Genomic DNA, 24,348 nt, shown 5'->3' on the forward strand with positions numbered 1-24,348 from the left:
ACCCCTGATTCATGGACAAATGAGGGCCAAGATATGTATATCCAATTTGCAAACCAAACTCCTTTTCTTTGCAATAAACCTGTCTACTTTGAATCCATGAGCTTCTTGCTTTCCTAGTTTCCTAGATGAAAGGGGTTGATAGTAATATTAGGAAAATCTATTTCCCCTTTAAATATTTTTTTTTAAATGTTCATCAATAGGAATAAAAACTGATAGGAAAAATGCAGGATAATTTCTCTTGTCTCCAGTAGAATTATTGTACAGTGAAAATGGCACTTAATAGCATGTGGTCTCAGATTTGATTTATGGTCATGGATACACAGCCCGGAGGCACATAGATCTCACAGCCCTCCTTGCTCTCCACCTGGGTTTTCCAGATGAGTATGGCTAGAGGATATGAGACACACAACCTGGTTGACAGCCAGGAAGTAATTAAGAGCACATGCAAATCACTTTCAGTTGAAGAGCTGTGGTGGTGCAGTGGTTAGAATGCAGTACTGAGGGCTAACTCACTGCTTACTCCAGGAGTTCGATCCTGACCGGTTCAAAGTTGACTCAGCCTTCCATCCTTCCAAGGTTGGTAAAATGAGGACCCAGATTGTTGGGGGCAATAGGCTGACTCTGTAAAATGGCTTAATGAGGGCTGTAAAGCACTGTGAAGTGGTATATAAGTCTAAATACTATTGCTATTCAACCAAGCACTAAGGAACCTCAGATTCTGATGAAATTTGTAGATACCCAAAGAATTTAACAAAACTTTCCTAATTACAGTCTCTCACATAGTCATACATTCATCCCCATTTAGCCATGTCCTTCTCAAATAGACTGCGAGGAAGGGCAGCCACCAACTCTTCAAAAAGTGGTAGGTTTTTTATCTCCCAAAGCCCTTGCCATCATTCACAAATCTGATATCTGTCAGCAGTATGAGGGTTACATTCCCTTCTTGGTCTATTTTTTGGGGGTGATATTTCTCCTTTAATTCTTAAGAACTTGGTTCCTTCTTATCCACCTCCCAAAGAGATCTTGGTGCCAAGATTTCTGGGTTTTGTCCTCTCTGTCCTCTGGTTTCACATTCTTACACAAACCAATCTCATGTTCTCCCACAAATAACTTAGATAATGACAATTCTTCAGAGCCTTTAATTACACACACAGTACCATCAATGCTCAAAAATAAAAATAGGACTAGGATCAACAGATACAAAAAGTCAAAGATCCAGCATCTTTCATAGACATAGAGGGAAACTTAACAGGAGTAATTTGTGCTACATGGTTACCTCAACTTTTATTCTGAAGACGTTTAAACCAACTTTTCATTAAAAATTCATCCCAAAAAGAGTTACTTTGGAGGTGTATGGCTCTTGGTCTTCTTCTGTGTTCAATCAAGGCCCGACTGGAATCTTGAATTGGAGCACTCTACAATACAACATCTTACTTATTCAAAGCTAAAGGACACTCAATAACAGAATAATAACAGAATAAGAGAGTTGGAAGGGACCTTGGAGGTCTTCTAGTCCAACCCACTGCTCAGGCAGGAAACCCTACACCATTTCAAACAAATGTTGTCCAATCTCTTCTTTAAAACTTCCAGTATTGGAGCATTCACAACTTCTGGAGGCAAGTTGCTCCACTGATTAATTTATCCTGATTTATTTCAGGAAATTTCTCCTTAGTTCTAGGTTGCTTCTCTCCTGGATTAGTTTCAATCCATTGCTTCTTGTCCTGCCTTCAGGTGCTCTGAAGAATAGATTGACACCCTCTTCTTTGTAGCAACCTCTTAGAAATTAAAACACTACTATCATGTCACCCCTAGCCCTTCTTTTCATTAAACTAGACCAGGGCTGTCAAATTCGCAGCCCGCGGGCCAGATGCATCACATACTAGCCACGCCCACACCCAATTTAGCAAAGGGGGAAAAAGTCATGATACATCATGTGACATCGTTGTGACGATGCAAGTTTGATACCCCTGAACTACACTTACCCAATTCCAACAACTGTTTTAGCCTCCAGTCCCTTAATCATCTTTGTTGTTCTCTGCACTCTTTCTAGAATCTCAACATCTTTTTTACATTGTGGTGTCCAAAACTGGATGCAGTATTCCAACTATGGTTTTACCAAGGCATTATAAAGTGGTATTAACACTTCACATGATTGTGATTCTATCCCTCTGTTAATGCAGAGTAATGGAAGTAAATGCAAGTAAAGTACAGACATTTCTGGATGGCAGCTTCCCTGCAAACCTACTGTAGATTCAGCAGGATTTTTGTTTGCTTTGTTCTGTCAATTTTCTTTTTGAAGAACACTGGGCAACAGTGGAAGACCATCTGGTATCTTAATTTGGAAATATTTTCTATCCAATATTAAGGACCTCAGATTTTGGCAAAAATTAACTACCATCCTATGCAAAAAGAAACATTAAAAGATAGAGGAAATGACTGCTAGTTTTTCACTTTTGAAACTGAAATATGGAACAATAAGGCAGCTTTAATTATTATGAATCATCATTTATATTTTAACAGAATGTCTCCTGGATTAGCCTGAAGCCGAATGGTAAAATAACTTTCCATTGATTGTTTATTGAAAATATCATCTAACAGTTTCTTAATTGCAAATATTATTCCTTGATACTATTTTTCATACAAATGTTTTCTTGTTATTTTTAATGGATAATGTTATTAAATGTATAGGTGATATTTTACATGATGAAACAGAGGTTTGCTGACTAACCCCCTCCCCTCACACACACATAAACACATTTCTTCATTCCCCATCTATACTTCCCTTGAGTATTTCCATGTTCTTCTCATGTGACTGTATGTTGAAATGACCTTGGGAGACAGTAGGAAGACCTGCAGTCTGATAGAGGCATCATCATCCTTAGATGGAGGAAAAGCATGGGAAACATTTCAGAAGGATGCTCCCTACTTTTTTCAGAGACTAAAAAGACAGATGGGGAGAAATACTTTCAGTCTGTTTAATGTAACTTTATAATATAGTGCTAATGCTCCTGGTTATACTTCTTGCCTGGATGACCTTGAAAGACTAATGACTAACTTTGCCTCCTAGTCCTAATAACAGAATAACAAATTTTGAAGGGATCTTGGAGAGCTTCTATTCCAACCTGCTTCTCAGCCAGGAGACCCTATACCATTCCAGACAAATGGCTGTCCAGTCACTTCTTAAAAGCTTCCAGTGATGAAGCACCCACAACGTCTGAAGGCAAGTTGTTCTACTGGTTAATTGTTCTCAGTGTTAGGAAATTTCTCCTTAGTTCTAGGTTGGTTCTCTCCTTGATTAGTTTCCATCCATTGGTTCTTGTCTTGCCTTCCTGGTGCTTTGCAAAATAGGATGACTCCCTCTTCTTTGGTGCAGCCCCCCAAATATTGGAACACTGCTATAATGTCATCCCTAGTTCTTCTCTTCACTAGACTAGAAGAAACCCAATTCTTACAACCTTTCTTCATATGTTTTAGCCTCCAGCCTCCTAATCATCTTTATTTTTCTTTTCTCACTCTTTCCAGAGTCTCAACATCTTTTTTATAATATGGTGACCAAAACTGGATGCAGTATTCTAAGTGGGGTCTTACTAAGGCTTTATAAAGCATTACTAATACTTCACATGATCTTGATTCTATCCCTCTGTTAATGCAACCTAGAATTGCATTGGCTTTTTTGGCTGCTGCCACACACTGTTGACTCCTACTTGATTCTGCTATTTCTAAGCTATCACCCAACTCTCTTCAGAGTCCACCTTCCACCCCCAGACAGCTAGGAACTCCCTCCAGCCAGACAATGGGAAGATATGAAAAATCAACAAGTAGCCAAGTTTCATCTCCATCCTTGACCTTCATCTCTCACCACATTTGCTGTCTGCAGTAAAGAACAAAACAGAAAAATAAGGAAATCACTAGGCAGCTCCATTCATGGGACTATCCAGATGCAGAGGCATGAACAGTAACAGGCATCTCTCAGTGGGTCCATCTGTTACCACTCTAGGCCAGCTGCATTGGTCAATTTCCAAGTACATGTCAAGATGCTGGCTCTGTATGACATAGGACTGGAGACTAGTTGTCTCTGATCATTTCTGCCCATCCAGTACATTCTAACTGAGAGGGCGCAATCCACATCCTCTCAATTGAGGAGGGACATCTTGTGAAATTTAGGAAGTGTGCCTGCTCTATGGCAGCCTCCACCCTCTGCAACAGCACCCCTCCAAAGATAAGGACAGCATCCTCTTTTCTAGGGATCTGGGGGGGGGAACTGTCCTTTTTCCTAGCATATGGTTGATGTTTATGATTTGTTTAAAAGCCTCTGTTTTGCTTTGTTAATTTTGCTGTTTATCAGATTATTTTCGTCTGGGCTGCCTGTCTGATTTTATGCTTGTTGTTGTCTTTTATGTTTTTTCTAGTTTTGTATGCTACCCAGAGTCCACTAGAGTTGAGCAGCAAATAAATCTAAATAAATAATAATACCATTCACCCTTATCACTTGATGCAGTCATTTGTCATCATCCTGTGTCATGTCCTATGTGAAGCACATTGGGCCACAAGCATATTCCGCAATTTTCGGTCCACAGCTACAGTCTCTGCATCCTTCCATTTAAGGTTAATGTTTTTCAGATCTTCCTGAAATATTTGGCCTTCCTCTTTTTCTCCAACTATCTGGCGGTATCCAATGGATCGTGGTTTTTGTTGGATGTTGCTCACTCAGTCAAAAAAGCCAATGCAATCCTAAATTGCATTAACAGAGGGATTCAATTGAGATTATGTGAGGTGCTAATACCACTCTATATAGCCTTAGTAAGACCACACCTAAAATACTGCACCCAGTTTTGGTCACTACACTATAAAAAAGATGTTGAGACTCTAGAAAAAGTGCAGAGAAGAGCAACCAGGATGATTAGGGAACTGGAGGCTAAAACATATGATGAACACTTGCAGGAACTGGGCATGGCTGGTCTAGTGAAGAGAAGGACCATGGGAGACATTATAGCAGAGTTCCAATATTTGAGGGGCTGCCACAGAGAGGAAGGGATCAACCTATTCTCCAAAGCACCTGAAGGCCAGACAAAGAATAATGGATGGAAACTAATCAAGGAGAGATTCAACCTAGAAATAAGGAGAAATTTTCTGACAGTGAGAACCATCAACCAATGGAACAGCTTGCCTTCAAAAGTTGTGGGAACTTCATCACTGGAAGCTTTCAAGAAGAGACTGAACTGCCATCTGTCAGAAATGGTGTAGGGTCAGAAATGGGCGGGGGTTGGACTAGATGACCTACAAGGTCCCTTCCCACTCTGTTATTTTGTTATTCATGTGGAGCACTATGTCCAGCAAAGTGCATTCTTCATTCTGTCACTATCTCAGAGAGTTTTTGGGAATTACTTCTTTGTATAATTTCCTCATTTGTGACAGGGTCCCAATATGAGATAACATTGTTGGAAGACCTTGATCCTATGAATAGTTCTTGTTGTAGATTTCCAGGCACAGCCATTAGCCTCTAATAATTTGCCCATAGTATCACTGCAGCAATAGCCACACAAGACTTTATATAGGCAACAATAGATGCCCTATGACTTGAGATGCAGTTCCCTTTCCATATCAAGAAAAGCTCCCTCCCTCCCCCACTACGTCTTTCAGAAAGAAAGGAAAGCTTCTACATCAAAATAAACAAATCAAAATTATTTTCTCTCATGTCTGATAATGCTCAGTCCTATTTTGTAAAGTACAGGGGGGGAAACCACAAAATCGGCAGAAAAAGCTCTTCAAACAAAAGCAAAAAGAAACATTTATTCAGGGGTGGACTTCAGATCCTTTAGCAACTGGTTCGCTGCCCCGTTGCTGCATGGGTGTGGCCATGGTGGGTGTGGCCTAGTCGGCTGCCTGCACCATGGGAGGGGGGCGTTTTTCGTCCTCCCCAGGCTCCAGAGGCTTTCCTTGAGTCTCCGGGAGGGCAAAAACTGCTTCCCCCGGGATCCGGAGGCCCTCCAGAGGCTGAAAACAGGCCTGTTTCCAGACTTCCGGAACTTCTGGGAGGCCCGTTTTTCATCCTCCCAGACCCTCTGCGCGGCCCCTGCACTTACTTGGAATGATGAACGGGCCACATGGAGACTCCTGGGAGGGGAGGGCAGTGTGGGGGTGGGGGTGGACAGCCAGGGGTGGCATTTGGGGGTTCACTGAACCCCGGCGATCCTTGGCTAGAGAGTCGTCTGAACCCTGCCAAACCCCCAGGAGCCCACCCCTGCATTTATTTCCTTCTGCTTTGGGTTTTGGGGACCACACATAGCAAAGCAGGAATTCTTTTTGATGATTTGGGTAACAAACAGCCCGTGAGTCAGGCTCTACTGATTTCTGTTGCTGGGTGGAAGTAGTAAGGATTCAGCATTTGCTAAGGCAGGACTGTTAAATGAGCACATATGGAATATACAGATACTCCCTGACTTACGAAAGGTCATTTAGCAACTGTTCAAACTTATGATGGACCCTTCCAAAACTTATTGACAATGCAATTCCAAAATTCTGATGGCCACCCACCAAAATTCATGCGACCACATTTTGAGCGCTCAGCAACTGGCCCAAATTTATTGCAATGCCCCATGGACAGATGACCATGATTTATGACATTTTTGCCAGAAACCGGTATTTTCTTCTGACTTCTGGCAAAAATTATTCACAGCAAACAATGGGTTTACTCAGTGGTAGAATTCAAAAATTTTTACTACTGGTTCTGTACTTGGTGGGCGTGGCCTGGTGGGGATGGCAGGGGAAGGATACTGCAAAATCTCCATTCCCACCCAACTCCAGGGGAAGGATACTGAAAAATCCCCATTCCCTCTCCACTCCTGGGGGAAGGATATTGCAAAATCTCCATTCCCACCCCACTCTGGGGCCAGCCAGAGGTGGTATTTGCCAGTTCTCCGAACTACTCAAAGTTTCTGCTACCAGTTCTCCAGAACCTGTCAGAACCTGCTGAATAGCACCTCTGGGTTTACTTAAGGACTCTGGCATTCACCTAATGACTGCTGAAAAAAAGGTCATAAAATCATGTGATGACCTGTTTTATAACCATCATGACTTATGACCTTAATTTTACGGTCATAAGGCGAGGACTAACTGCATTCCTTTTGAAGTTCCCTTTACATTTCTATCTCATTCCCTTCGTTCCATTTCATTTTTCAGAGTTCAGAGCATTTTATCCCCGCCATAAACAACTGACTGTAACACAAAAAAGACTGTTGCAAGGTGAGCGTGTGGCCTCTGATTGGGCACAGAAGAAAAGGGGCAGAGAAAAGGCCGGGCCTGTCAATATTGCAGACCTTTTCAACACAACTGGGACCTGCCCCCCATTAACAATTTAGCACAAATTGCAGATTACTTTTCTTAGGAATCAATGAAGTAATTTGCTTGGAAACTTAGTTAAATCCTAAAGACATAAAGCTGCCCCCCATCCCTGTAAACCAACCCTCAGGGTACACTTATCTTGCTGAATTTCCCAGCAGCTGCATTTGCTAAATATGATTGCTTATTAACCAATATATCAGTCATTTCCCTTCTCCATTCCCAGTGCATTATGATGTCCAATTTCGTCTGATTAGGGTCATTTAAATTCCTGGGAGAGAAAAAAAGACCAAGCAATCTACCGCTATCCTTGTCTTAAGACCAAGACAAACTAATAGCAAAAAATGTACTTCTAGGATCATTCAACATGGAGTTTCATCAGGAAAAGGTTAGAAATACATAAAACGAAAAAGCAACAGCGTCTTGTGGGCACTCTCATACAATGGTTGACATAATGGGTGGGTTGGTAGATGGATTTATTTATGCGCACTTAATACAATAACAGAGTTGGAAGGGACCTTGGAGGTCTTCTAGTCCAACCCCCTGCTCAGGCAGGAAAGCCTACACCATTTCAGACAAACGGTTGTCCAATCTCTTCTTAAAAACCTCCAATGTTGGAGCACCCACAACCTCTGGAGGCAAGTCGTTCCACTGATTAATTGTTCTCATTGTCAGGAAATTCCTCCTTGATTCTAGGCTGCTTCTCTCCTTGATTAGTTTCCTTGCATGCCTTCAAGTCAGTGTTAACTCTTAGCAGTTACCTGGATTAATCCCTGCAGTTTTCTTGGCAAGATTTTTGGAAGTGGTTTGCCAAGGAAAGGCTAGAAGCCATTGTCTCACGTTTTCTTAGCTTGCTGCCTTAACCACTGTACCAAAATGGCTGCCTACAATGGGTGCGGTCAACCACAAAACCTCATATACAACAAGGCAAGGAAGCTATTTAGCAGCAATGCACCATCTTCTTTTCTTACAGTTTCTTGTATATGATGTGCTTTGCACAACATGGGTCACCAACATGGACAGCAAATTTTGTACCAGTATAGTTTTTTGCTGACCCCATAGATGAGTGGATAGTGCTGAAACTTGATGAGGAGGAAAAATTCTCGCATTGACTGTACATATAAATCACAGTTCACTTTTCAAGGATTATTAGTCAAAACTCCCCTTTGTTATACTTGGAAGTTACTATATTAGCTGACAAGGAACACACTCTAATTAAAAATAGAAAGAATGGAGCTCATTTATATTTTCAGATTTTTGAACTGGCTGTGTCAGGGTTTCAATTAATACCCCCCAATGATAGAAAACTCCAAGGCTTGAGTATCCTCAAAGTTCCATTTTATTAGAGATGTCATATTGGCACAGTTGGGAAAACCCGAATCTGAAAGCTTCCAGGTTTTCCCCATCCAAAGGAAAGTTCAAGTCTCTGCCCAACACCTCACATGTCCATCACATGGTCCAATCCAAGCACTGTCCCAACTGCAGATGCCTCCCAGTTCTGGCCATCCTGGTGCAGGGCAAGACGTCCTTGACTTTCTGAGAAAGGAATGTTATTATGACTATATATATCACCCCGGCTCCATACAATCCCCCCTCCCTGTTTCCCACAGTAGTAAATGTGGCAGGACTGAAGGCCCAATGAAAGAGATGGCTTCCAGGCCTGATAGTTTGTCTGTCTGTTTATAAAACCCATATAAACCTGCCCCCATCCTGAAAGTCCTTCCATCTTCATGTGGCTAGGAAAAATGTTCCTACTGAAGAAACCAACTTCTTTCTCTCAAGGTCCAGGAACCTGACCCCTTATAAGTATAGAAATGATAGGAACAATTCATCTCTTCCTAATGCTGGCTGAAACAAACTCTCTCACACTTGCTATAGGCAGAAAACAATCAGGATTGTGATGAAGAGAAGCTTTGACGCAGGCATCTAACTCTTCATGCATCATGGCACGATCACACAAATCGCACAAACTCAGTTGCTGTCATACAACTGCTATAAGTTATATAATTGTGTGGGAAACAGAGTTGTATTGTTTTTACAGAATTATAAGAAGATATGTTGGCCTGTGAAGAAAATAAATTGTATTTTGAATAAATTGAGATTTTGAATAAATCTCATGAGCTAGGCTGAAGCCTGAGAATTGTATGTAGGAACTAGGATTAGAGGCCTTTGCTATGCTAGAAACCATAACCAGCCATAACCAGAATTTACTGATATGATAGTTACTCTAGAGCAGAGGTCTTCAAACTTGGCAGCTTTAAGACTTGTGGACTTCAACTCCCAGAATTCTCCAGCCAGCTATGCTGGAGGTTGAAGTCTACAAGCCTTAAAGCTGCCAAATTTGGGGAGCCCTGCTCTAGAGACAACCCCTGGGAACTAGGACCATAAAAGGAAATTCACAAATAAGGGCAGGGGCAGATAAAATTAGAATAATAGGAGATGTAATCGGGGTGGAGAGAATGTATTCATTTTAGACACTTTGGTTAGGTTGTGACATCATTATTACTAAGCCAATGAAGAAGAGGTGGGAGTAATGGTACTGGGGAATATAAGGCAAATGTATTGATGAGTTAGGGTGTGACCACTGTATCTGTGTATACGTGGTCCACCCACTTTGCAAAGTGAAGAATAAAATTACCTTGGTAATTTTACCATTCTTTCTTGGAAGAATGGTACCATTACCATTCTTTTCTCTTGGAAGTTTTGGCTCTGTGATTGTTTATTTCCAAATTAGACAATGAATCCCACAATTGTATGTATTTATTTGTATGTATTTTAACCCTGCTGCATTATTATTTATCTCCTTTATTCTTTTTTACTTTCCCCCTATTATTGGATGTACACTTTAGTATTGTTGTTATTATATTCTGTTGTTTTGCAAGTACACTGAGTGTTTCTGTTCCGGAGAAAAATTCCTTATGTGTCTAACCACACTTAGCCAAATAAATAAAGTATATGTATGTAAGTATAATTCACATTATGATGTCATGACATGCTCCTCCCATGGATACCCATGGTTCTGATCTCTGGACCAAAGTCGAAATAACATACATTTCAACATTTTCCACCAAACTGATAGCTATAAAGTTCTTTAAAGTTGTCAAGGTCTTTCTCAAACTGAAGCTCTCTAGATGTGATGAAGAAAGTCTCCAATATTCTTAATCAACATCCTAACTGAAGAATGCCAGGAGTTGTAGTCCAACAGATGTGGAGAAAACCAGCTAGGAAATGGCATGAAAAATTTCCTAACCCAAACTTGGATCTCTTTCCCAAAGACCTAATACTGTGATGGCAAACCTATGGCACGCGAGGCTGGGGAGAGCAAAAAACGGGCCTTCCATGTCAGATAATTATCTGAAACAGTGCCACTGAACCAAACTGTCTATACTGGAAGGATGGTTTTGTGTTTATACTTTCCCTCCATTTTGTCTAAGGGACTGAAGGGGGAATGGCTTAGCCACTCTATAAATATAACCCCTTTACCCACACACACACTTGGGAGACACAGGGGAGACACAGAGGAGACACACAGGAGAAAAGAGAGAAGAAGGGATTATGCTCTAGGCACATTTACCTCAGAAATAAATAAAGACCAAGATACAATGTTCTGTGATTTAAAATGTAAATAGTTTATTGATTTTAAATAAACAAAGTTTTTCTTGATAAAAGAAATCTGGCTTAATTGTAGCTGCTGGGACATTCCAAGATCTTATTGACCTCTACAACCTAAACTAAAAACTTTTCTAACATTCCAGTCCCACCAGAAGTTGGCAAATGTGCCATTTTCAGCCTCCAGAGGGCCTCTGGGGGGTGGGGAAGGCCATTTTCAGCCTCCCCAGACTCCTAGAAAGGCTCTGGAGACTGGAGAGAGCAAAAAATGGGCCTACCATGCCATCACGTGCCAGGAGCAGGGGGAGCAGGGGGGGTTGTACATGCAGGGGCAGGGCGCACGCCACACACACACACACACACACACACACACACACACACACACACATACACACACTCCTGGCACGCGATGGCAAAAAGGTTAGCCATCACTGCCCTAGGATAATGGGAAACTGTCAACCTATGGCTATGGAGATTCTCAGTCATCCAGGTCATGGTTGTCCCAAAGGTGCTTTTTCAAGAGGCAACTGGAGTTCCTGGTTTGTCTTTGAAGATGTTTCGCTTCTCATCCAAGCCCAGAACTGAAGAAGCTTCTTGGATGAGAAGCGAAACATCTTCAAAGAAAAACCAGAAAGTCCAGTTGCCTTTTGAAAAAATACCTTTGGGTCAACCTGTGGGATTTCTTTGCAATACCCCAGTTTCCAAAATAAGCTGTTCTAGCATGAAGAAATTATGAATTTAGATACTTCCATATGTCAGAAGTGTTTAAAAGTAATAGAATTGTATATGGCTTAGATGGATTGGCATACCATCCCATAGCAATTTTTTTCAAATTGCACTCTACTGTTTGAATTTGTTTCATATCTAGTTACCAGTTACTTTTCCCAATAATGACAAGGAATGGCAGAAGCTTCAGTCCAACACATTTAAGAGACATACAGTTGGGGGAAGGATGCCTTTGGCCAAAGGCTACAAACATGCATCTAGCACAAGATGCTGCTAACAACTTACTCGGTTCTTGACAATCACTTGCTCATAACGGCCAGTAATGAAAGCAAAAAATAATTAATGGCATCAATAATATCAGCAATTTTACCAAAACTCCAACAATGCCTAAATGCCCAGATTTATACATACATTTATACTTATAGATAAAACAAGCAACATTTTTCATTACCAAAATCAAGACTTCACTCATTCCATTTCTAGTCCTCAAAATGAAGAAATTGTGAAGCAAAATCCCAAATATGCTTAATCATAGGATAGCAATCTAAGAGTGGTACAATGGCCTAGAGGTGGAGCTCTCGCCTCACAATCAGGAGGTTATGAGTTCAATCCTAGGTAGAGGCAGATATTTCTCTCTCTGAGCACAGTGAGAATATATCTGCTGAAAAAAAAACCTCCGCACTGGCAACAGGAAGGGCATCCGGCCAGTAAACACTCAGCTCCATTCAGTTGCCCAGACTCCACCCCGCAAGGGATTATGGGGTCATTAAAAGAGGATGATGATAGGATAGGAATCTAAGCATGCTCACAAGGGAGTAATTTCTACTGAACACCAAGAATCGGTTCAAGGCCACAATTCGTACCTTCTAACCACACCTACCTGGGAACAAGCCTTACAGAATTCAATGGAATTTAGAATTTCATAAACATGTATAGGATTATGTTACACACTAGCAAAGCAGGATAACATAGAATCTCCAGCCAGAGTAAAAGAACATCCAGGCACTAAGGGAAAAAAATGACACTGGTTCAACACTTTAAAGTACTGGAAAGGAGAAAAGTTACTTTATCACAATTTTTCAATGAAACGAAAGCCGGCACCATTTCAGCTTGTGCATAGCTAAAGTTTTAGATGCATTGTAACGTTGCTTATTTTCAAGGTGATCTAGCTGAAAGAATCCGGAACAAATGAAATGCAAACAGTAAATCAATGATGTGCATCAACCCTATTTGTGAACTGTTTGGTGAGGAACTCTATTTGCAATGCAAAATATGAATTGAAGTTACATTTGCAATTATGCATAATCTTATTAAATGTTTTATTTACATTATCACTTATATACAATTAACTCATTTCTATGCTTAACAATTATCCCTTTAGTCAACTATCAACCCAAAGTACATATACTCCCAAATCAATTTGTATTTGTCTTTTGCCTTTTTCTTACACTGGCAGCGAAACTCATGACTTTCCTGTGTCAAACCGTACTTCAAACACAGGTAGTCCTCCACTTACAACCGCCATTCCGCTCAAAACTTCCATTGCTGAGCAAAGCAGTTGCTAAGTGAGTTTTGTCTGATTATACGAACTGAGGCGTGATGGCACAGTGGTTAAAATGCAGTACTGCTGACTGCCGGCTGACTGCAATTTGGCAGTTTGATTCTCACCAGGCTCAAGGTTGACTCAGCCTTCCATCCATCCAAGGTGGGTAAAATGAGGACCCAGATTGTTGGGGGCAATATGCTGACTCTGTAAACTGCTTAGAGAGGGCTGTAACGCACTGTGCAGCGGTATATAAGTCTAAGTGCTATTGCTATAGCTTTAGTATGGTTTCTCCAGGTTGCCTAGGGATTATTTCAGTTTATATTACTAAGGCTGCAGTCCTGGAGAGGTACCATGTTTTTAACTTGTCCCACTCCTTCAGAATTTCTTGCAAAAATCAAATCCAGAAGCACACACAGATAACTGATTCATTAACTTCTTTATATTCATAATAACACATAAAGCATATTTACAATACCAACAGTGCCAGGGATTAATACAACATTTTAAGACAGCATGTTCATGTATGGTAGGGATACACCATTACACCCATGTTGTGCCATCACTGACTATTGGGGGTCAGTCGTTGGCCCCCACGGAGAGGGCTCGCAACCTGGGGGTCCTCCTGGACTCACAGCTGTCTTTAGAAGAGCACTTGACGGCTGTGGCCGGGAGGGTGTTTTATCAGGTTCGCCTAATTCGCCAGTTGCATCCCTTTCTGGTTCGGGACTCGTTAAATACGGTCACACATGCCCTTGTCACTTCCCACCTGGACTACTGCAATGCTCTCTACATGGGGCTCTCCTTGAGGAGCACCTGGAGGCTCCAGCTGGTCCAGAATGCGGCCGCGCGGGTGGTTATGGGAGCGACGGGGTGCTCCCATGTGATCCCCCTCCTGCGCAAGCTGCACTGGCTCCTGGTGGTCTTCCGGGTGCGCTTCAAGGTTTTGATTACCACCTTTAGAGCGCTCCATGGCTTAGGACTGGGGTATCTATGAGACCGCCTTCTGCCACCAGTAGCCTCTCACCGACCAGTACGCTTCCATAGAGAGGGGCTCCTCAGGGTGCCGTCGGCCAAACAATGTCGACTGGTGGCCCCCAGGGGGAGAGCCTTCTCTGTGGGGGCACCTGCCATCTGGAATGAGCTCCCCCCAGAGATATGGAGGATCCCGGACCTGCGTGCTTTCCGCCGTGCCATCAAAACATTTCTTTTCCAGCAGGCCAGCCTGGCCTAACCTCTCTTTTAAACTGTTTTTTAAAATTTTTTAAATTTTTAAATTTTAAATTTGTCTTATGAATTTTGGGGTGTTTTAAATTTCATTTTCTGGGCCAATTATTTAATTATATTTTAATGGTTTTTTAACATTTGTATTATATGTATTTTATTTGGCTGTTCACCGCCCTGAGTCCTTCGGGAGTAGAGCGGTATACAAATTCAATTAATAATAATAATAATAATAATAATAATAATAATAATAATAATAATAATAATGTGCTCCAAAATAAATTTAGAATGTGTGATGGCCCTAGACTAGGGATACTCTAGAATTTCAACCAGCAAGCATTTTTCAAGCAAACCAGTTTAATTTGCACTTCCTAGACTAATTCATGGGTAGGAATATAATTAACCTTTCATTTTAACATCTCTCTAAATGTTGTGACTCAGATCTTGGCTCAAGTTATATACGATGTTTGCATAAAGTTGCACACAAGGATGTTTGTTTCTTTGGATAAAATGCACTGAAATGCATTATCTAGAGTAAAGTGTGCATTATTTTTTAATTTAATGTGTATTAAAATAAGGAAGGCATAGATTCATGTGGAAAAGGGATGGAAGTAAATTATAAATGAGCATGTAGTAAACCGACACGGATGAAAATAATCTCATCCTCTTTACCCTAGAGGTACATTGATATATGCACAGAAATCTCCGTACCATGAGAAGCCCTTATGCATACATGGGATGATATGAGGCTTCCTGCCCTTGGAAAAGGGATGGACTATAGCAGGGGTCAGCAACCTGCAGCTCTGGAGCAGCATGTGGCTCTTTCAACCCTCTGCTGCGGCTCCCTGTTGCTGGTCGGCTCCACAATTGATAGGGCTTTCGATTAGGACAGGTAGAGGAAAAAGGACCCCATGCTAGGAGGGGACTCTATGATAGGGGAACCAGACTTCCAGAATTGGCTCCAGAATTGAACGGGGGCTTCCGGTTAGGACTTTTTTGGCTCTTTGAGTGATTAAGGTTGCCAACCCCTGGACTAGAACTTCAAGCTCCATGAGTTCAACTTCACATGGAGGTCAAACAAGTATCTGGCAGGGAGTACTCCTCTGCCTAGACTCAATACAGCCCCTTCCTTTTTGCATTTTAACAAATGAAGGAAAGAGGGTGAACCTTCTTATGATGATTCAAGAAAATGACTAGGAAAGAACACCTTTTTTTTTTAAAAAAAGGATAAATTGGCCCTGTTTCCATACGCTTCACTAGATCACAGAGAGGGGTAAGTGTGCTTTGCAATTCTCCAATCACACAAACAACCTCTAATCCGTGAGAGACATATTTAGTCCCCAATAGTTATATACAGTGTGGAACTAAACTAACTCCCTTCGGATTATTAACTCCTGCATATTGTGTAGACTAAGTATTTATTTGGTAGTTTGAAGATCCTCTTCATTCCCACGAATGAGAAATAGCCCTAAAAAATTCCAATGAAAACAGAATACCTCTAGGATAGTCAGCTAGATGAATTTTCATCCTGCAGCCACATGGGGGGTGGGGGGGGAGGCAAAAGGAACAAGGTTCTGAGAACCCCACAGAGGGAGAAAGGCCCAGAGTGAGGAGAGAGACAGCCTTCCAGCCCCCTTTGCAGAGATTAGAAGGGCTAAAAAATGGCTGCCATATTCATCATAGACCAGAATCACTGGGTCATGAGTATTCAGCTATTGAGTATGATCAGTGGTGGGATTCAAATAATTTAACAACCGATTCTCTGCCCTAATGACCGGCTGGGTGGGCATGGCCATGGTGTGGCCAGGGGGTGTGACATGCAGCACTCGGCCTCCTGCACCCCCCTGAGAGCAAAAATGGGCCATGGGGAGGGCCACACCCCCCACCCCGCACCCCATTTTGGGCCTAGTAGGCCTCCCTGCAGCCTCCTGGGAGCAAAAACGGGCCGCAGAGAGTCTGTGCCACATTCCCCGTGCCCCATTTTGGGCCTAGGAGGGCCCCCGAAGCCTCCTGGGAGCGAAAACAGGCTGCGGGTGGTGCCACCGCACATCCCCGTGCCCCATTTTGGGCCTAGTAGCTCCCTGCACTTACCTGGGAGCCAAAATGGGGCACTTGGGGACTCTTGGAAGGGACGGGGCAGGGAGAGGTGGGATGGGATGGGGCCACCCGAACCGGCTGAATACCACCACTGAGTATGATGTTCACAAACTCCTCTAAAATGTAGTTTAAATTAAAAGAATCATCCCTAGTCATGATCCATCTCTCTCTCTCTAATGATGAACAGACATATAGGTAATCCTCGACTTACGACCACAATTAAGCCCAAAATTTATGTTGCTAAGTGAAAAACTTATTAGGTGAGTTTTGCCCCATTTTACCACTTTTCTTGCCACATTTGTTAAGTGAATCCCTGCAGTTGCTAAGTTAGTAACACGATTGTTAAGTGAATCTGGCTTCCACATTGGCTTTGCTGGTCAGAGGTTTGCAAAAGGGAATCACATGACCTTGGGACATTTCAACCGTCATAAATATGAACCAACTGCCAAATATAAATCACATGACCATAGGGATGTTGGAACAGTCATTAAGTGTGAAAAAATAGTCATAAGTCACTTTTTTCAGTACTGTTGTATGTTCGAAGGGTCACTAAATGAACTTTGTAAGTTGAGAACTACCTGTACTCTACCCTAATATAATAAAAACACTTGGGGATAGTTGCCTTTAGCACCCATAGTCTCTACAAAAAAAAAAAAAAAAAAGAACCCAAGTGTGTTGTCAACTATTTATTGGAAAAAAGAACAAACTATAAAGGAGATGCAAGATGAGCGATTTCCATCTTGAAGCAAATCTACAAAAATGGTAAATCAGTCTAAGCTTTAGGAGATGTCCCCGTTTAATTTATGAAACAAGAGGGACCACAGATGGGTTATAAAACATGTAGCCCAGCTACATGTTACATAACTTGGTCCCCAAGAAGGATACTGTAAAATCTCCAGTCCCACCCCACTCCAGGGGGAGGTTACTACAAAATCCCCATTTCCTCCCGATCAGCTGGGACCTGGGAGGCAGACAATAGATGCGGGCAGGGCCAGTCAGAATTTTTACTACCGGTTCTCTGAACTACTCAAAATTTCCACTACCGGTTCTACAGAACTGGTCAGAACCTGCTGAAACCCACCTCTGGTTTGTGCGCCTAACCCCCTTCTGTGCAGTGTTCAAAATACAGCCATTTGAAGTTCAGCTGCTTAACTTCTAAGGCAGCCCCGGTCAGTAGAACAGCGGAGGCATGGAAATCAGCTGTGCCATGTGAATCAGCTGAGCCAGAAAGGAGGAAATATAGGAGAGGATAGGGCGGGGGTGGGTGGGCAGGGCCAGCTGATCGTCAGAACTACTGGTTCACCCGAACTGGTCTGAACTGACAGCAGCCCACCACTGGACTCATGTTCTACAATCCCAAATTGTCCGAAACATGAGCTAGAATCCTGCTTAGAATGAGGAGTATCATAGTAGAATAACATTAGCTTCGCTGTAAAAGTAACCTTTGGGGTCTTTCAGCATGAATTTCCAGATTCCCCAAAATGTAATGGGAGCCCTTGTCCATTTCTCAATTAAGGTGGCTTCACATGAAAACCATTCATATGTTCAATGAAAAGCGGATCCTGCACTCGCAGGAACATCTTGCTAGGAAGAAGAAGATATGAAAACCATCCCTACATTTTATTCTCTTCCTTTAAAAAAAAAAAAAAATCAGCAGATGAAAATATATGTTATATTCATTTTCTCAACCAACAGTAGGTCAATTTTCTCTCAGCCTGAGTACCTTCCTTATACCGGGAAGTCAACTCCCAGGATTCCCCAGCCAGCTGAAAATTTTGGCAGCTGAAATCCACACACTTGGAGGTTATCCAGCTTGGGAAGGCTGCTGTAAACATTCTTCCTGTGTATTTATCTTTCCCTGTGACTTTCTGCTTATCCAAGGCCATTTGGTGTTCCTTGACATCATTCAAATTTAATTAAGGAACCATATCAGTTACCCTCTTTTGAAAGTTTCTGTTTAAAGACCAAAGAAATCCACCATTATGCACAGAAATAATGAGAGAAAGAATTATTACAGCTTTGCCACCATAGAGACATGAGCCAATGGGTATCTTGCCTCTAAATATCCATTTTCCTTTCTTTCTTTCTTTTTTTTCTCCACCCAAGTTTTCCCACATGTCCAGTGTCAGCCATCTGCCTCAAGGCAACTGTTTCCCTATCAATTATGCTTGCTTCAGAAACTGTTCAGTGTCCACTGCTTATAGTGAAAATCAGCCAGAGTCCTGGTAGCCTTCTGTGCACTGCCCACGGCAAAAAGAAGGGAAAAGCTGGCTTGAGTGTGGGGCAAGGCTTCAGATGAAAGAAGAAAGAACTTCATGAGAACAAGCTAGAGAAATCAGGGTGATGATCTGACTCTTGAGGTCAATTATCAACCTGCCTAGACAAGAGCAATCATACCCAAGTACAAATTCTGATTGAAAACTGTCTCCGGTATGTATCAGAAAAAGAAAAAGGGAAGAAAGATGAAACTACTTCTTCAATCCACACAACTTTATAATTTATGCTGTGCAACAAGACATCAAAGGACCAGTCACATGTGCTCTATATACAGATCAGACTGTTTAGAAGATCATGTCTCCATGCTAAAAATGCATTTGCCCATGGCAACTTCAGCAAATTGAAGGTTGCATAGCTAACTCTGAAGTTTGCCTCTCACGCACTAAGAGAGGAGTGTGGTTGTAAAATTTACCATACCATCACACATACAAAACAGTGAACATGCTAAAAATTTGATAGAACCAGAAGTAGGCATGTCATCGTGCATCATGACATTTGTAACTCAACAGGACTGGACATATCGTTATACTTGGTTGCAATGTTTTCAGCACAGGCACAAAATCAGCAGAGCTATTCAGAGTAATAGAAAATGTAGGGGTTTTTTCCCATATTTTTGCAACCTGCACAATTTGAAATCAACATTCCATACTGGGAGGAGAAGAAAAGAGGCGAGAAACTTACGTAAAGCATGCCATTCATCTTGACGGATGGTCTTAGTAATGTTGTAGGTTAGATTCTTAGGAATGGTTGCTGAGGAGTAGTGGTACTTGATGTATGAACATTGGTCAATGGCTCCTGCAAAGACAAGAAATGGGAAACATAACATGACTGATGCCACAATAATTCTGTATTATTAAATGAAGTGCTACATCAGATCAGTATGAAGCATCATTACGGATGTTGTAAACAGTTTACTTAGATATAAAATGGGCAAGAGATGTATCTGAATATTCTGTCTTTCACTACACAGTCTTTTACAGCCTCATATTTTCATTAAATTCCCAAGCTGTCACTCCATTGATTGCCGGAGTTGATTTCAGTTGATTCGGCTGGTGAGATGGATGCCCTCTTCCTTTCTTACTGCTTTATCTGTGTCCCTTCCTAAAGCTGCAGTTCAGTGGATGAAGATGGCTATCCCAGTTAGAAGGATATACTGTTCTTCAGAGAAAAGTACACTATAGCCCTGCTAGAACCTCCATACAAGATCATTCCTCAAGTCAACATCAAAAGGGAATATCTCCCATTGGGCTCATTCAGTGGCAACACTGCCATCACCATTAAGAAGGAATATATACCCTTCATCTGGACACCATCAAAGCTACACCAGCCAGGACATAGAAAAACTCAAAGAAGTAGTGCAAGATTGGAAGATATGGAGAGACCTGGCCCAAAGAATCACCAGGAGTTGGAAATGACTGAATAGATAACACCACCACCACCATCATCATCAACAACAACATCACACCCTTAACAAAGTTCTGTGAATTTATTCTTTCCTTGGAGAAATGTGGAGACATCATCTACCCAAAGATTGGAAGATGTGGAGAGACTTGACCCATTGAATCGCCAAGAGATGGAAATGACTGAATAGATATCATCATCATTATCATCACCACACCCTTAACAAAGTTCTGTGAATTTATTCTTTCCTTAGAGAAATTTGGAGACATCATCTACCAAAGATTGGAAGATGTGGAGAGACTTGGCCCATAGAATCACCAAGAGTTGGAAATGATTGAATAGATAACATCATCATTATCATCATCATCACACCCTTAACAAAGTTCTGTGAATTTATTCTTTCCTTGGAGAAATGTAGAGACATCATCCACCCAAAGATTGGAAGATGTGGAGAGTCCTGACTCATAGAATTGCCAAGAGATGGAAATGACTGAATAGATCATCATTATCATCATCACACCCTTAACAAAGTTCTGTGAATTTATCCTTCCTTTGGAGAAATGTGGAGACATCATCCACCCAATTTCCCCTTTGATGGAGAAATTTCTGCCCAGCATTAGTATTAACAAGTGTATCTATTAAACAGACTAGATGTGGTGCTCCCCAAACCACTGAACACACACAAAGGTCCTGATGCTAATGAAAGGACAAGGTAGATAAATGTAGAATAAAGCTTGACAGATACAGCCCTACCGTGAGGCAAAATAAGAAATATGGCTTAGGCGGAAGCGTTTTGCTGTCATGAAAAAGGAGCTTCTTGCCTTAGTAATATAATTTTTAACCACAGGCAAATGAAGTGAATCATTAAGTAAATTAAAAAAAAGCAAATTCCTAGATCCATTTATAAACAAATCAAAATCATCCTTATGATTAATAAATAAATGCTACCTAATCAGATTACATCCCTAAATAGATTTTCATTATTTCCTCATGTTGCACAGACAGGACTGAGACTAAGAAACAGTAGTTTTTGCTAATTATTCCCAAACCGCCCCTTTAGCTATAGACTGCTTCCATCCAATTTTCGCTCCTGGAATTTTAGTCCTTGTTTCTGGAGCAGAAATCTATTCAATTGCTATTTCTTCTTAATCTTCTTCCATCCAGGGTAAACATATTTTTAGCTTTCCCTATTGGGATTTGAGATTTGGTTACCAGATCTCATTGTTGTTGTTTTTTCTCCTCTAACTATATTCTAGACTGCCAGCAATTTCTCTAAAAGACTCACAACTGACTAAAGAATTATACTTTCAACCTTACCAGTGTAGTATAGAAGCAAATTATTACTGGAGAATTCATAGGTCAATAGCTACAATCTGAATTTGGAAACTGGCAATGAGATCCTTCCCACAGCTGTGATGTGGGGCAGGGTAGGGTTTAGACAAAATCTTTGCCACAACAGGCATTGCAAGTCATGAAATATTACCACCACATCTGGGTTACCAAACCATGGATGATTTAACGAGGTGGCAACAAAGGGGTAATGAAAACATTGGTTCTTTCATCTAGTGTTCCTCTGCAGCCCAGATATAACTTAAGAAACATCCCTTTACAAGAAAGCAAATTATCCTGAGCCTCAATCCAACCCCATTTTCAAGATACTTTTTATTATCACAATTTATTTTTATTTATTTTATTTATTTATTTTGTCAAGCATATATAAGATAACAGGTAAAAGTATAAACATAATTTGAATACATGAAAAGAGTAAGTAAAAAGGAATATTAGGACAGGGATGGTAGGCACGCTGGTGCACTTATGCACGCCCCTTACAGACCTCTTAGGAATGGGGTGAGGTCAACGGTAGACAGTTTAAGGTTAAAGTTGTGGGGGTTTGGGGAAGAAACCACAGTCAGGTAGTGCATTCCAGGCATTGACCACTCTGTTACTGAAGTCATATTTTCTGCAATCAAGTTTGGAGTGGTTTACCTTGAGTTTGTATCTATTTGATCGTGTATTGTTGTGGTTGAAGCTGAAGTAGTCATTGACAGGTAGGACATTGTGGCAGATAATTTTATGTACTATGCATAGGTTAGACTGAAGTCGGTGTAGTTCTAAGTTGTGTAAGCCCAAAATTTGGAGTCTGGTGGCATAAGGTATTTTATTGCGGGTAGAGGAATGGAGGACTCTTCTCGTAAAATATCTCGATTGTATTTATGTCTGATATGCAGTGCGGGTTCCAGACAAATGAGCTGTATTCAAGAATTGGTCTAGCAAATGTTTTATAGTAGTAGAATATTACCAGAGAAGAAGCTACACATGATTAGGTTAACAACTCTTAATGCCTTTTTGGCAATGATGTTACAGTGGGCTCTGGCACTTAGATCTTTAGAAATGAGTACTCCAAGGTCCTTGACAGAGTGAGGGTCATCTACAAGATCATGTCCATCTAATTTGTATTTTATGTTTTGATTTTTTTTGCCAATGTGCAAGACAGAGCATTTGTTGGTTGAGATTTGAAGTTGCCACTTGTTAGACCAATCTGACACGTAGTCAAGGTTTTTTTGAAGGGTAGTTGCATTGTCGGTGGTGTTGAACAGTTTTACATCATCTGTGAAAAGAACGCAATTGCTTTTAATATGATCGCAAAGGTCATTTATGTAAAGTATGAAGAGTGTTGGACCTAAAACACTGCCTTGGGGAACACCACTATTAACATGTCCAGGATTTGATAGAGTGCTTCCTATTTTGACTGTCTGTTTGACAGGAAGGCAGCTATCCATATATGTAGGAGTCCAAAAATGCCATAGGATTTTAGTTTTAGAAGTAATTTGTCGTGTACCACTGAATCAAAAGCTTTACAGAAGTCTATGCTTTTCCCCATTTCTCTCTCTAGTACAATTGGTAGGCCTACCATATTTGGACTGTAGAAATCCAAATAGCCACTAGCAACTCAGCAAAGTGTATTTCTGTATCTCTTCACTGCTATTTTATGATCCTCTGTAATTCTGCAACACAGATACAATAGCTAATAACTGGGCACACTTTCAAACCAAACACTGGATTATAGTCACCCATCATTTTTATTTCCTAGATAAGAATATCCATAGGGACAATATGAGATCTAGGGCAAATTTTTTTTTGGCAAAATGTTTTTATTTGCTTGTTTATTGCTCTTGAATACAGCTCAATGTGCCAAGAGTTCCAGTGGTTTACAAACTAACAACTTAAAACATCCACAGTTCAATGAGAAATACAGAATTAAAACATCCTCAGCAAATATAATGATAATTTAAACTTAAACTGCACCACCAAGAGCCTTGATGGTGCAGCAGACTAAAATGCTGTTAAGTAGCACTTAGCTGCCAGCTGCCTGCAATTACTGCGAGTTCAAATCTCACCAGGCTCAAGGTTGACTCAGCCTTCCATCCTTCCGAGGTAGGTAAAATGAGGACCTGGATTGTGGGGGCAATAAGATGACTTTGTATAAAAAAGAACACCGCTTAGGGGGGGCCAAAAGCTCTACTAAGCAGGTATATACAAAGGCTATTGCTTAACACATTGTAAGCCGCCCTGCATCTCCGGAGAAGGGTGGCATATAAACCGAACCAATAAATAAATAATAAATAAATTAAACTTAATTTCAGTAATTTGGTGGTGATGTGCAATCAAAGCTGGTGATTTGTTTGACAGCATGCCAGCTTTCCTTTTAAAACTGAAGAATCTATTAAAATCAGGTTAGACATGACATCTGATGAATGTACGCTGGTACCAAGGTACATCACCTGAATTATCTGAACATGATTCTGTAAGTGATCTTGGCATATGATATTTGATTCATTGTGATTTTATTTTTCACCGTTTCTCTTTATCCAATGAGCTTTAGAAAACTGTTAGGTCCTAAAACAGCAGTTGGCATGAATGCACCAGAAATATCAGAGGATGAGTCAAGCATTTTGCAACTAAATTACTAGTTACTACTACATAGGCGGGTTCACAACTTCCCAAGTTACCAGAGGTGTTCATTGTTTGCTTTCCTTGCATGCTCCTAACATTCTGCCTTTGACAGCAATTAGATTAGAGAAAGGCAAATATTATAGGGGGAAAAGCACAATATTTACATAGGCGCCCGTCTG

General features: G+C 41.1%; 1 protein-coding gene across 1 annotated transcript in view; it reads right to left on the reverse strand.

The window, feature by feature from the left end:
* TMEM178B (transmembrane protein 178B) overlaps positions 1-24,348 on the reverse strand; it is a 364,398-nt gene that overhangs the window by 274,163 nt on the left and 65,887 nt on the right. The window contains exon 2 of the mRNA XM_034402907.3: positions 19,496-19,609. Coding sequence (XP_034258798.1) covers positions 19,496-19,609 — 114 coding nt within the window. The remainder of the gene's footprint in view (positions 1-19,495; positions 19,610-24,348) is intronic.

This window comes from Pantherophis guttatus, chromosome 7 (assembly GCF_059756535.1).
Source record: "Pantherophis guttatus breed Tessera chromosome 7, ASM5975653v1, whole genome shotgun sequence".
Taxonomy (NCBI): domain Eukaryota; kingdom Metazoa; phylum Chordata; class Lepidosauria; order Squamata; family Colubridae; genus Pantherophis; species Pantherophis guttatus.